General features: G+C 37.5%; 1 protein-coding gene across 1 annotated transcript in view; it reads right to left on the bottom strand.

The window, feature by feature from the left end:
- Positions 1 to 359: 359 nt before the first annotated feature.
- LOC139722921 (MAM and LDL-receptor class A domain-containing protein 1-like) overlaps positions 360 to 13,799 on the bottom strand; it is a 53,524-nt gene continuing 40,084 nt past the window's right edge. The window contains exons 14-16 of the mRNA XM_071634203.1: positions 2,434 to 2,554; positions 1,098 to 1,247; positions 360 to 427 (exon numbers count right to left, since the gene is read on the bottom strand). Of these exons, the coding sequence (XP_071490304.1) occupies positions 360 to 427; positions 1,098 to 1,247; positions 2,434 to 2,554 (339 nt within the window). The remainder of the gene's footprint in view (positions 428 to 1,097; positions 1,248 to 2,433; positions 2,555 to 13,799) is intronic.

Below are 13,799 nucleotides of genomic sequence, written 5' to 3'. Positions count from 1 at the left end.
GCCTCTCCTCCACACCGAAGATTCGAATGCAGGAACGTCGAGAGTACTGCTCGAGGTCATTGACCGTGTTGTTGACTTTCTGCAGCTCACCACTGAGGGTCGTCACAGTTTTGTTCAATCCAGTGATCTCTTTTTCTTTCATGTGAAGTTTTTGTTGCAGGTCCAGCACCTCACCCTGAACAACCTGGATTGTTTTCATCAGTTCTCCCATTTTTTCTTCCATGGCCTCGCGTACAATGGATTTCAGGAGTGAGCTGAGCTGTCACAGCTGCAGATTGTCTTGTGCTGGGTCCTCCAGCGGTAGTGGCCATTGTGTCTGGACAATAGGCAACAGGATTAGTGTAAATTGTTCTCACCTTCTAGATTGACCCTGGCAATGAAGATTGAGAGGACTGGCAGCCAGGCAGATACAGTGTAGAGGGCTGAACTGTCACAGAAGTGTCAATATGTGGGACCAACACAGTCAAAGTTGATTCATGGAGCTCTCGAGTCAAAGATTTCAGTTCCAGAACTACTCCATTTGAGGGATGAATTACACAATATCTACATAGGCCTACTCACAAGGTGCTGAATGCTTCTATATCCAAGATATAGTCACAGTTTGCAGAAAAAGTCCTTTCACACATGCATTTCAGGAGATATTTGGAGAGCAGATTTTGACACACAAACACACATTAGGCAGCCATAACGAGAATTTTTGTCTAAATACTACTCAATGTTTACACAAGGGAAATACCCTCCTGCTGAATAATGAATCATTAACTTTGCAATTTGTTCGGTATCTTCTCGCATTGATTTGATTGCTCTTAAATTCCACTTTTCACAACCGCAACATTATTATTTCTTTTAGTTATCTTTAATATACAAGAAAATAAATGTCACTCCTTTACATCAGTATTCTGATAGAAGGTAGAAAAGAAGTCTGGACTATAAGAATGCGTATTCAGATAGTAATGATAGTGCTAATAGTCATAGAAGTATTAACACAACTAGAAATTGCAACAGGGAAGTTCAAAAGAGAGTTGTAAATCTCCTTCTCCCACAAAACAGTATAAAGGATCATACAATTAAGGAAAAGGCAAAACCAAGGTGCTTACAGCCGGTTGTGTGGTCCCCATCTGGTCCGGTGGAAGACGAGCTGGTACGTCCGCTGTTACGGGTCCAGTCAAAGTCATCGCCGTATGCCTGCTCCCATTCACACAGACCGGATTCAAAGTCACAATCAATGTCTTCGGCCACAGGTGTAACTTAAGTTAAAATGATATAGAAAGATGCATAGAGTGAGAATTATGTGTCGGTGAAGCTCAAAATGAAATGTTGAAAAAAATCTTTGGTGTTCGATGTGCTAGAACAGAATGCGAGCTCTGTCGGGTTCAAATGAGAACGACCTTTGCGTTTTATGTACTGATAATGTCTGCGTGTGTGTGTATGTGTATGTATGTGTAAGTGTGTGTGTGTGTGTGTGTGTGTGTGTGTGCGTGTGTTTGGGTTCTCGATGGCGGGGAGGGGTTCACTTTTTAATTCCTTCTTACGTCTGTATCAACTACTGTACTATTTGTATTTATACCCTCAGCATGTTATTTCTATTCCATTTTTTAAGCTTTCCATTTAAGCGTGTGTGTGTATGTGTATGTATGTGTAAGTGTGTTTGTGTGTGTGTGTGTGCGTGTGTTTGGGTTCTCGATGGCGGGGAGGGGTTCACTTTTTAATTCCTTCTTACGTCTGTATCAACTACTGTACTATTTGTATTTATACCCTCAGCATGTTATTTCTATTCCATTTAAGCTTTCAATAGTTATACATTACCGTCACACACTTTGCCAGATTCCTGTTCTGAATGATTGCTGACATAGAATTTTCATAGCTCGCAAGAGCGAACGAAATAATTTCTTACTGTGACTAAAGTTGATTCAAGCTCGACTTTTATTCAATTGCATAAATCATTGTAGATCAGTTTTGAAAAACACAAGGTTGCTATTAGGCCATTTAGTTATGTATTGTCAATTCGATTCACAAAGAGAATACTTGAACTTCTCGGGAGTTCATTACAGCAAAAAAAAAACAAAATAAAACAAGAAAAAAATCTTTTTCTTCGAAAATGATGATGGAAAAAAAAAACTCGATTGAATTCACTTGGATTCAATGACTCTATTTGATATTCTTAATTCTTTTCTCTTTTTTTTCATACAAAATCAGAAACTATGAAATGAAATGAAACAGAGCACTACTGATGTAAAATATTATGAACACATACAATAGCACAATATTATATATTTAAATGGGTTTCAATCTTTAGTTGACATTGATTGGTAAATTAAAGAAAAAAGAAAACGAAGAAGAAAGGGCAATCCTCTCATGCTAAGTTTTTCTTGAGCCATTCAAACCTCTACAATAATCACTTAAATTTTGCGAGATGTACATAGGTACATTTACCTCGTTGGCAGATTCCTTGGGAAATGGAAATGTCATCAAAGGCGATATCACCTGTGTAGCCATTCCCACTCACACCTTCCATGGTGATGTAAAATGACGTGTTGTAGCCGTAGAAATTGATCTGGAATATTGAAAATTTGGCAAGGAGATTAAAAAGTTTCGGCTTACAAGGTAGTCGAATGCATTCACTGACGAATCAAAAATTGTCTAATTCTTACCCTGCACCTCAAAACAAACAAAAAGTCGCATAATGTAAAAGAAGACCCGCTCTTTCAGAAATTATGAAAAAGTCAAGTTCGGCTAAGTTGACCCGTTTCACTTATTTTCTGTCCTCACGCAAAATCAGTGTGTGCGACTTTTTGTTCGTTGTGAGGTGCACGGTCACAATTGATTTATTTCATCTCCAACAAAATAGTGAGAAATACAATGAATGTTCGCGGATACCAATAACGTCACAAAATCAGTACAACCATGTGATTAACATAATAACATGTAATGAAGACACAGGTAAATTATCAATAGAGTTGGTTAACTCAGAAACAAACTTGTTGGACATTGAAGGGACTGCTAAAAAGCAGAGCTTGTAGTCTGCAATCCCCTCCAAAAAAAAAAACAAAACTAGTGGTAAAGGTTAAATTACACAAAAGAAAGGACAATTTGCCTAAGAGATAGAAAAAGGACAGAGTAGTACACACATACATGCACACGCAAGGACCCACATTGACAATTACGAGGAAGTTCTCTTGTACGAAAGATGTCGATGTAAAGACGTTCAACTTTTTTAATGTCTCAAGAGTTAGTGATAAATTAAAATGGTTAAGTGATGGAGTATGTGAGGGCGCTGTGGCATAGTGGTTAAGACTCTTCGAGTGATCCCTGACGTCACTCCAAAATGAGTGAAAATGAGCATTTTCACTCAAAATTCACACCAATTTCACTCGAAATTCACTCTTTTTTGTATTCACTCTTTTTAGAGTGAAAATTTTCACTCGATTTTTTTTTTTTTAGAGAGGATCCCTCTCGACCCAGGTGTATAAATGGGTACCTGGCAACGCTGGGGTAATAATAATGACAGGGCCCTCTGGTAGAGCAGTGGTAACACTGAAGAGGCTACCCTGGGTAAATAAGACCTTATTGTTATTATTATTATTATTATTATTATTATTATTATTATTATTATTATCATTATTATGTGTGTACAACTCACAGCTGATCTCAAGGAAATTTGAAATTTTTCCTAGATTTAGAGAAGTGAAAGAAGTAATGTCTGTCACCCTGTTCCCTAAGCTCACTCTGGCACGGCATACTCATTTGCATTCTCTTTTGTTCAGCCTAGTGCTGTAGTAGGTCTCCGCGCTTGGCAAAATTTAGCAAAGCCTCAGTCAGGTGTTTTAGCTAGCTGTGCTGGGGTTGTGTACAGTTTATATAGGCATAGGAATGTGGTAATTAAATTGTTTTTCAGTTGCTAGGTTACTTGGCAGGGTAGGAGATAATTGGTTAAGTTTTTTTGGGTGTGTGCAGTTCTGTGTTTAGGAGAGAGTTGTGTGAGGGAAAATCGGTGCACTCCATATTGAACCTTTGAGTTGAGAGGTTGAGCTCTTTATCCTCACAGTGGTGTGACTGGATGTGTGTGGATTCTGGGTGTGAAAAAGCCTCGACTTGGATCCCCCCCCCCCACTAGCAAGTAATTGTCAGACTTGCAATTTCGGGACTTCCTTGTGGCTGCCACAGCACACCAAAGCACATCTCCAAACCCAAGACCACAGAGATTTCCGTAAGTTGACATTTTATGTATTTGTTAAGCGGCTGTAATGATATAGAGTGTGTAATTTGATAGCACAAAAAGTTTTAATGCTCAAAAACCTTTGTCACATTGCAGTAGATGTAACAGTTATAATTTCAAACTGGTATGAATTTTGGATAGCGCATTGAAAGCAAGTACAATAGTGTTGTTGATAAGTGCTACTACATTTTTTGTTAAAACGTCTGTTAGTCTTTTGTACAGAGCTCTGGAAATATGGCAGATGAAATTATCATTTTCATTTGGTGATAAGACAAAAGGACATTAATTGCTCCGTATAAGTATTATCGTATAGTGTTGCATTTGTTTATACGGTTGTACTCATAAGGTTTTTTCTGCATGTACCAATTGAATATAATCGGAGTAAACAATAGTTTCTATGTTATGTGACACTGTAAAATGTGTCCGCTTTTTGTGTAAATTGACACTTCAGATCGAGTCCACTTTTTACGCTCGTATTTGGCAAGTGCCTTTCAAAAAAAAAAAACAATTGTTATACAGACACATTAAATGACCGTAAAGTGAAGTGTTTATAATTATATAGTGATGGTTAATCAGTTTTCTTTTAAAGCAACAGTAATTGTATATGATAATGTTACGAACACTTCCTAGAAAGCATTTTGGTATATTTTTGTACAGTCATCCCGTTCCTCGTCTTACTACAAACTTAGCTGGGCTAAGTAAGCTCCATGTCTTCTTCGTAGACGCCGGCCATTGGCAAAGACTGTTTGTTTGTTTGTTTGTTTTATTTCCGTCATAAACATACATACAGATATAAAAGACAACATATGAGGTACAGGGAAAATGATACATCATGCATAAAAATGAAGCATACATACATAGCAAATGAATAATATGACACATCATCGATATACCAAAAAAAAAAAAAATGAGGAAATAGAATGTACAGTAGGATTATATAGAGAGATAACGGCTGGATAGCCCATAATCAGCTGCACTTTTCTGGTGCCGCTGGTCTTCCATGGGGACCAGTTATAAAGGGTTGTGGAAAAGAAAAAAAAAAGAGTAGAAGATTACATAATTATATAAATACAACATTATAATACATTTGTAGTCTCAAGAAAACTTATAATGCAATAATCATACAAAATCTCAGGGCAAAGTACGCTTTATTGAAAAGTGTAGATACATTTCTCGTGTATCAGGCAAAAGTATATATATATATATATATATATATATATATATATATGTTTACGCAGATGAAATTAAACCAATTCAAAAAGGGACCGTTTAAAATCCTTCAGTGACTTGCAGTCACGGACAGCATGAGGAAGGCTGTTATATCGTTTGGCTCCCCTGTAGAAAAATGCACGTTTGCAGAAGTTTGTCCGAGGTTTTGGAAGGCTGAGGCTATAGTACCGAAATTGGTAGGGTTTGGGGGAATAAAATATAATAGGTAGGTGTTAAATCATTTAAAATCTTGAAAATCATTACTCCGACATGAAATTTTTGACGGGATTTTAACGTTTCCCACTGTAATATATCATGTATTAACCTGACAGAAAACTGTAATTTAGGATTGACCTTCAGAATAATTCTCCCTGCTCTATTTTGCAGTTTTTGCAATTGATTTATATGTTTTTCACAAGAAGACTCCCAAATAACATTTGCATAATCCAAATGAGGAAGAATAACATTGCGATATATCAAATTCAAAGAATTTCTGTTTATGAAATATGTCAAACGACGAAGGAAGTAAATCATACGGCCTACTTTTTCACACAGATAATTTACATGAACGTCCCATCTGAGTTCATCATCAATGTACAATCCTAAATACTTCAAACTTTTAACCTGATTAATTTCATATCCTTTTATACTTAAATCCAAACTATTATATCTTTTCAACATATATCGATTACCAATTAACATACTCACAGTTTTATCATAATTAATTTTTCAATTTGTTCTTAGACATCCAACTATCTAATACAAATAGTTCCTTATTCAATATTGTTTGTACTTTTTGTGGGTCTTTGTGAGAAAAATAAATAACAGTGTCATCCGCATATAAATGCACATTACATGAATCAAATGTGGAAGGTAAGTCATTAATAAATATGATAAACAACAATGGACCCAATATCGATCCCTGTGGCACACCGAGCTTAATATCCAGTTCTTCAGAGGTACAATTTCCTATACTAGTTACTATTTTTCTGTCAGATAAGTAATTTTCAAACCATTTAAGGGTGGGGCCGTTAATACCTACTGTGAAAAGTTTATGCAGCAGACATTTAGGGTTGATCATATCAAAAGCTTTTTGCAAATCTACAAAAACTGCACCAGTGTATAATCCGTTTTCCAAAGACTTCAACCATTCATCGGTTACTTTAATCAGTGCCGTGGAGGTTGAATGTTTTGGCCGAAATCCGGATTGTTCCATTATGAGTATATAATTTCTACTTAAATGTTGAAGTAATTGTTTTTGTATAATCTTTTCAAGAATTTTTGATAAACACGATAAAATAGAAATTGGTCTGTAATTATTTGGAATCAATCTATCACCCTTTTTATGTAGAGGAATGATTTTTGCTATCTTCCATTTATTTGGAACTTTTCCTTGGGTTATAGATTTATTAATCAAAAAAGTTATTGGTCGAACAATTGCATCCTTTGACATTTTTAGGATCTTTACTGATATTCCATCTAATCCGACTGACTTCTTATTTTCTAATTGTTCTATTTCCTTTGAAACTTCACTTTCACTTACAGTAGAAAACGTTAATGGATATTGCACACATGGTTCGCAAGTGGCAGTATCAGTACAAATTCTGTCTACAGGTTCTACTACAGTATCAGCTGATTCAGAAATCAAACTGGTTGCAACATTGGCAAAATGGTGATTAAATTCGTTTGCCATACTTTGACACTGACTGGGTGGAGGCTGAGAGGAAGAACATTTTTTGGGTAATACTGATGATAATGTTTTCCATGAGTTACTATAACTTTGATCTTTAGTTAATTGTTCCGTAAAATATTTGCGTTTAGACTTCATAATAAAAAATGTTACTTTATTTTTTGATTTACGATATTCTATCCAGATACTCTCATCTTTGGTTTTTATTGCTTTCCTTTTTAATAGATCTCTTTCCTTCATTAATTTAAAAATTGTTTCATTTAACCATGGTGATTGAGTTTTCCGAACTCTCTTGGTTTTTACGGGCATATGCTTATCAACAACTTCAAATAATAATTTTTCAAATTTTCCAGTATATTTATCAATACAATCCTCCTCTTCAACTTCCACCCAGTTCTGTTTTGAGAGATCAGCCTTGAATATATCTATATCTACATCTTTGGTTTTTTTGTATGTAACATATTTCACACCTGAATGAACCTGATGAGCTTTCCAGATTAGGTAGCTCATTGAGTGATCACTTACTCCATTGTGTATAACACCATGCGATTTGATCATCTCAATGCTATTTGTTAGCATATGATCTATTAAAGAAGCTGTTTTGTTTGTTATTCTGGTACATTCGCTGTAATTGACGAAATGCAAAGAATAAATACTATTAATCTGTTTGTATCGATTCACAACATAGTCATCTACCTCTTTACTAATGTCGAGATTTATATCTCCCATAACAATCAGATGACAATTGATGCTTTCGGTAAATTCTAAGAATTGTTCATATTGATCTAAAACATCACACTTAGAGTTCGGAGGTCGATACCAATTTGTTAGTAATATAGGTTTGGAATTTTTGATGCGTAAAAGAATAGGAATGGCTTCCAAATCAGAAATAGGAGATTCATTCAATAAATCAAATTCTAAACTGTTATGTACATAAAATGATACACCGCCACCAGACCTGTTGCGATCTTTACGAACTATGTTATAATGAGGAATCTCAATTTCACTATCATAAATTGAATTATCAAGTCTTGTCTCATTAAGAGCGAGAACATGTATGTCGTTATGATATAAGATTGTTCGTATCTCATCGATGTGTCTCGTCAGGCTAACAATATTCAATTGAACAAATTTCAAACCTTTAACCGAGAGCTTGTTATACACCATAGTTTCGGCTGAATTGGGTAGGGATTGAGCATCGGTTTGTCCTTCTGAATTAACGTTGATTACATCATTTTGTTCACTATGATTTTCGATATCTGATTCATAGAATGGTAAAAGTTTCATGATACACTTTGGGCATTCCCATCCAGCGAACTGATGAGAAGCATCATTGTATAAATGCAGTGGTACACTAGCACACGAGACATGTACCCATTGGTTACAAGATATGCACAAGAGACCCTTTTGACCTGTTTTGACAGCACATTTGCATAAAACACAGGGAAAGTTGATAACCATGAGACAATACGAGGGGAAACTCATACACACACTAAAAAAAAAGATAAGTAAGAAAGTATAAAGCGTAAAAGGGAGAAAAAAAACTGACACAGAAAAATTGATTATGTTCACAAAGTTATTACTTTCGAGAAAAAAAAAGTGATAAGTTGATAATATCAATATACAAAACAGTTACAATGTAGTCAGAAAGTCACATCGCTTTAGTGAAGCGTGAATATTATTTTGTGTCTCAATAAATGATTGCTTAAAACATGATGTGCGACTATCTCTAACGTATACATAGGCTTACACACATTTGGCTGAAACAGAAATGGGCGAGTAGGCCGAATTGCTGGCCTGCAAGGCATGCACATTCAGCGAAACCGGGCATTATCTAATGACAACACGTTGTTACAAAGGTTGTTGACCCCTTGCTATATAAAAGCGGAGGAGAAATAGACTTACACGTCTAATTCGACTGTATATTGTCCATAAACTAACGCATAATTCAACCGTATATTGTAAACTAACACACAAATTTTGCTTGAACAAATCGGGCAATATATTGTATTGAGTAGTCTGCAAGACATGCACTGCCATAACTTTGATTAGTACGAGAAGACAAACCACGTGTTATCTATATCACAAGTTGATACACATGGGGTATTGACCTCTTGTCATTAAGCAGAGTATATAGAAACAGGCTTACACGTCTAATTCAACCATAGTAAATCAACACACAAATTTTGCTTGAACAAAATCGGGCAATAGATTGTATTGAATAGTCTGTAAGACAGACACGGTAATAGCTTTGTCAGAACAAAACAACAAAACAATGTATTATCTATATCACAAGTTGACACGCATGGGGTATTGACCTCTTGCTATTGAGCAGAGCAGAAATAGGCTTACACGTCTAATTCAACCGTATATAATAAACTAACACAAAAATTTTGCTTGAAAAAAAAGGGAAATAGATTGTATGAAGTAGTCTGCATAACATGTACGGTCAATAGCTATGTCAGTATGAAACAACAAAACCATGTATTAATTGTAACATAGATTGACACACGTGGAGTAATGACCTCTTGCTATTAAGCAGAGCACGTATAGTTCAGCCGTAAATTGAAAATTAACACATAAATTTTGCTTGAACAAAATTGGGCGAATAGATTGTATTGAGAAGTCTGCAAGACATGTACTATAGTCAATAGCTTTGTCAGAACGAAAAACAACAAAACCATGTACAATGTATTATCTATAACACAGATTGATACACATGGGGTATTGACCTCTTGCTATTAAGCAGAGCAGAAATGGGCTTGCACGTCTACTTCGACCGTATATAGTACAATTACTCACATCTTTAGCTTGAACAAAAATCGAGCAATAGATTATATTGAGTAGTTTGCAAGACTTGTATGTACATGCAATAGCTTTTGTCAGTAAGACACCAATCATTTTTGGTTACGTCAAATTGACACAAAGTTGTTGACTTGTTGCTATTAAGTGGAACAAAAAGGGGGGAAAGCTTTTTGGAAGAAAAAGGAGAGACATGTGTGGCAAATAATGGCCGTACACACTATAGGTTAAGTATAAATTGTCGTCGGTAGTAATAGGCAATTTGGTATGAATTACTTAGCAGATAATGAAAAGGGTATAATCTTCTTGTAGTAAGCTTACAACAACGGGGTACCAGAACGTCGCGCAACGCTTACAATGGAAGATAGGAATTGTGCGAAAGTCATCCATTCAGCTTTTCGAGCTTTTCGAGGTCGGCTTTTGTGACGAGGGTTACACGGCGATCATCGTTCGTTCGTACCTGGATTCGGCCATCTTGAGTCCAAATGTTCTTCACAACCTGTTTGTATTTCGATTTTGCTTCCCAGAAAAGATCCCCTCTCACCTTTGTCAAACTCTCCTGGATGTAGATTTGGGCTCCATCTAGGTTCCTCAACTTTTTACGAGCTTGATACACTCGATCACGCACTGTATATTTCGTGAATTTGACGATGATTCCTTTTGTTTTCCCCGCTTTAGCTCCAAGCCTGTGAGATCTGTCGATGTCATGTTCCTCGAGCTTGACATCTAGCTTTTCCTCGCAGAGTTTCCTCACGAGCACATCCGTGTTTTCGTCGTCCTTTTCTGAAATTCCATGCAGGATGAGACAATTTCTCCTCGAATATTGTTCAGCGTCATCCTGCTTGTCTTTCAAACTGTCGATATCCTTCTGTAGCTTTGCAATCATATCATCTCTCTCAGCTAATTCGAAGTCTAATCGCTCCTTGATGCTGTCTGCCACTTTTTGCGTGATGAGAGACGTGATTTCTTCAATCAATGACGCCTTTATCTTGCTTACTAGGGTATCTAGAAGCTCACTGTTGTCTTCTATTGCCTTCGATACCTCTTCCCGAATGTCCTTGGTTAGGTTAGTAGCAGAATCCTCGGACTGTCCCCGTCGAGTTTTCGTCATGGTACTTATGTATATTGCGTACACGAATACAGGAACACAGTCACTGCAACACGTGGGACTATCACATAAATTTTGCGCGATGAGAGATATTCAAATAGCGAAGCAAAAAGTGAGTTCCGATAGCAATAACATGCAAACTGGATAAATACTACCATACATTTTGTCTCGTTGAAGTCGGAGAAAGATGCATGAGCCGATCAAACATGTATATCTGATATTTTGCTTCACAAAAACGATGGAATACGGAGCGATGTCTAACCACGTCCGTTCATGCCGAAGGGTCACTCTAACTCCTCGAACTCCACGCTTTCGGCAAATTGGTCTCGAGCGACCTCGCTTATCTCCGACAACGACCTCGTCATTGATTACGACTCGCCGACGAACTCTATCACCACGATTACTCACGCGTGATCTCCCCCATCGCGGAGCTGTACATTTCCGCCCCCATGTAAAGTCGGTATCATTTTATTGGTGCACCTTAGGGTTTTAGGTCAAGCTAACCCAAAATATATTGCAAGATTTTTGAATATTGAAACTGTTGCAAAACCGTAAAACCATCAAATTTATAATGAAAATACGGTCTATGTTGTAAACCAAAATAGTACATTTGACTGTGATTATTGTATTTATGGTACATGTTTTTGAATATTTGAGGGGAAAGGTATATTAAAAGGCAAGTTAATTGACTGTTTGAAACTTATCCAAAGTTTGACTGGTTTGATTCTTCGAAGTTGTGCCCGTCTTTTGTACTTAAGTTCATAATTGACAGGTTGTTGTTTTTTTTTTGCGATATTGAACAAACTTCACTAAATTGTTTAGTCGATATTCAATTGGCAACAATCAAGTGACAATGTCTGTACTTCAATGCTGTTAAGATCTATAGTTTAAACATGTCTTCTGTTTTAATCTCTCTCTTTCTCTCTCTTTCTTTATCTACCTATCTATCTATCTCCCCTTCTTATATCTTCCTTTCGATCTCTATCTGGGTACAAGTCCCCTGGATGATATATGTGACTTTCACGACGCAGTAAATTGGAATGGATTTTTATTGTAACATTCAAGAAAAAAAAGTGAAGGGGATCCTCAATATGATTTTCATTAGTATAATATTGTTCGAATGCGTATAAAGACAAATGAATAGACAGTAAAACTATTTAATAAATGACAATTTTATCAAATTATAGGTTGAGAATTAACTTTTTCGTAACACATTAACGACAACTTTGAAAAATGGCTCCTATCTTGAATTATGTGTGGATGTTATTTTTGTCTTAAAATATGACACATTGGAAAATTGATGTCAAATTTCAAGCTTTCATCTCTTTTTGAAAGATATTTTCTGTTCAATATTCCCACATCTGCTTCTTAACAATCTACTTAAAATGATAGCGACCAGCGTCACCTACCACTTGGCATGAAAAGGAAAGACCGTACTGTCACACATTTTCGGGCAAGCCTTGCGTGCGACTTGCGAAGAACAATAAGGTTTTATTTTTGCTACACGGAAGTCACCGCAGATAACCCGCACATGACAGTACCTGGTATGAATCTTGCCCGAAGTTACCCGGAGTTGCGCACGCAACTCCTATTTACCCGCAGTCAAGTTTAGGCCCTGACACACCTTTCCGGGCAAGCTACGCAGGACAATTGTTGTTGTTGTTTTTTGTTGTTTTTTTTTTTGTGTGTGTGTGTGTGTGTGTGTTTTTGTTATTTTTTTGCGGGTGGACAAGGCTTTGGACGAGCGTCCTACATGGTGGACCCGTGTTACTTACGTTCGTCTTAAGTGCATTCCATGTGACCTGCTTGTCAGGCGCATGGGTGGCGAATGAGGGCTGACAACTTGGTGAAGGAATCCTTCTATTAAGGAATTCGATTTGCATAGATCCACGGACAACTTACGTACTTCAAGCAGGTCAACTGCTTGCGACTTGCGGCAGCTACGGGCCTCCTACTGGTGTTCTGCGTGGACCTCTGCAGGCAATCTCCGCTACTCACTCGGAAATGTTTTGGTCATGCTCAAAACTTGGCTGCGGGTAAATATATCGGACTACCATCCGCACCTCTGGGCAACTACGAGCGAGATACCAGATATTCAAAGTACTGCCAGGTGCGGGCAAACTGCGGGGAGCTCCGGGTAGCTATTTTTTTCCCCGCACGTCAACCCGCAAGGCTTCCCCAGGCACTGTTTGACAAGGTCTTGAGCATGCTCAAAACTTGTTCTGGGTGAGTCGCGGGGGTTTGCTCGGAGAGGTACACGCAGCCAACACAAGTAAGAGGCCCCTAGTGGCAGACCTCGCGGGCAATTCCCACACAGGTACTTCGCAGTCCCCGTATGTCTCTCGTAACTGAAAACGGGTCGGTTTCGAAGCTTTCACGCAGTTCACACGGAATACACGTAAGTAAACAGGAAAAAAAGCACGTGTCTAGCAGGTAAGACGCAAGTACGGAACTCGCCAACATCCTTGTCCACCCGCAGAAAATTCTCCCGCGTGCTGGAAAATCCCTACTCGTTACAAGCCGGCGTAGCTTATCCGGAAAGGTGTGACAGCTCCGTTAGTTTGCAGGCACAAACCCTTTTTTGGTCGAAAAAAAGTCTGCGTCAAGACTACTACACCTGCCACTGGCACTGTACGTCCCATATAGACCTTCCTGTAAGTGCAAGTGGTGCGTGTAGTAGTCTTGGCGTTCGCATACTTTTTTATGTTTGTTCCAACAAATAATGATGAAAAGTGGCCTATAACATTTTATTGATACCACAATTTTGAATCACA

This window comes from Diadema antillarum, unplaced genomic scaffold, assembly GCF_040938485.1.
Source record: "Diadema antillarum isolate AM-2024a unplaced genomic scaffold, OU_Dant_1.0 scf00000177, whole genome shotgun sequence".
Classification (NCBI taxonomy): domain Eukaryota; kingdom Metazoa; phylum Echinodermata; class Echinoidea; order Diadematoida; family Diadematidae; genus Diadema; species Diadema antillarum.
The sequence above is the reverse complement of the archived record's forward strand: the minus strand, read 5'-3'. Positions and strand labels throughout refer to the sequence as shown.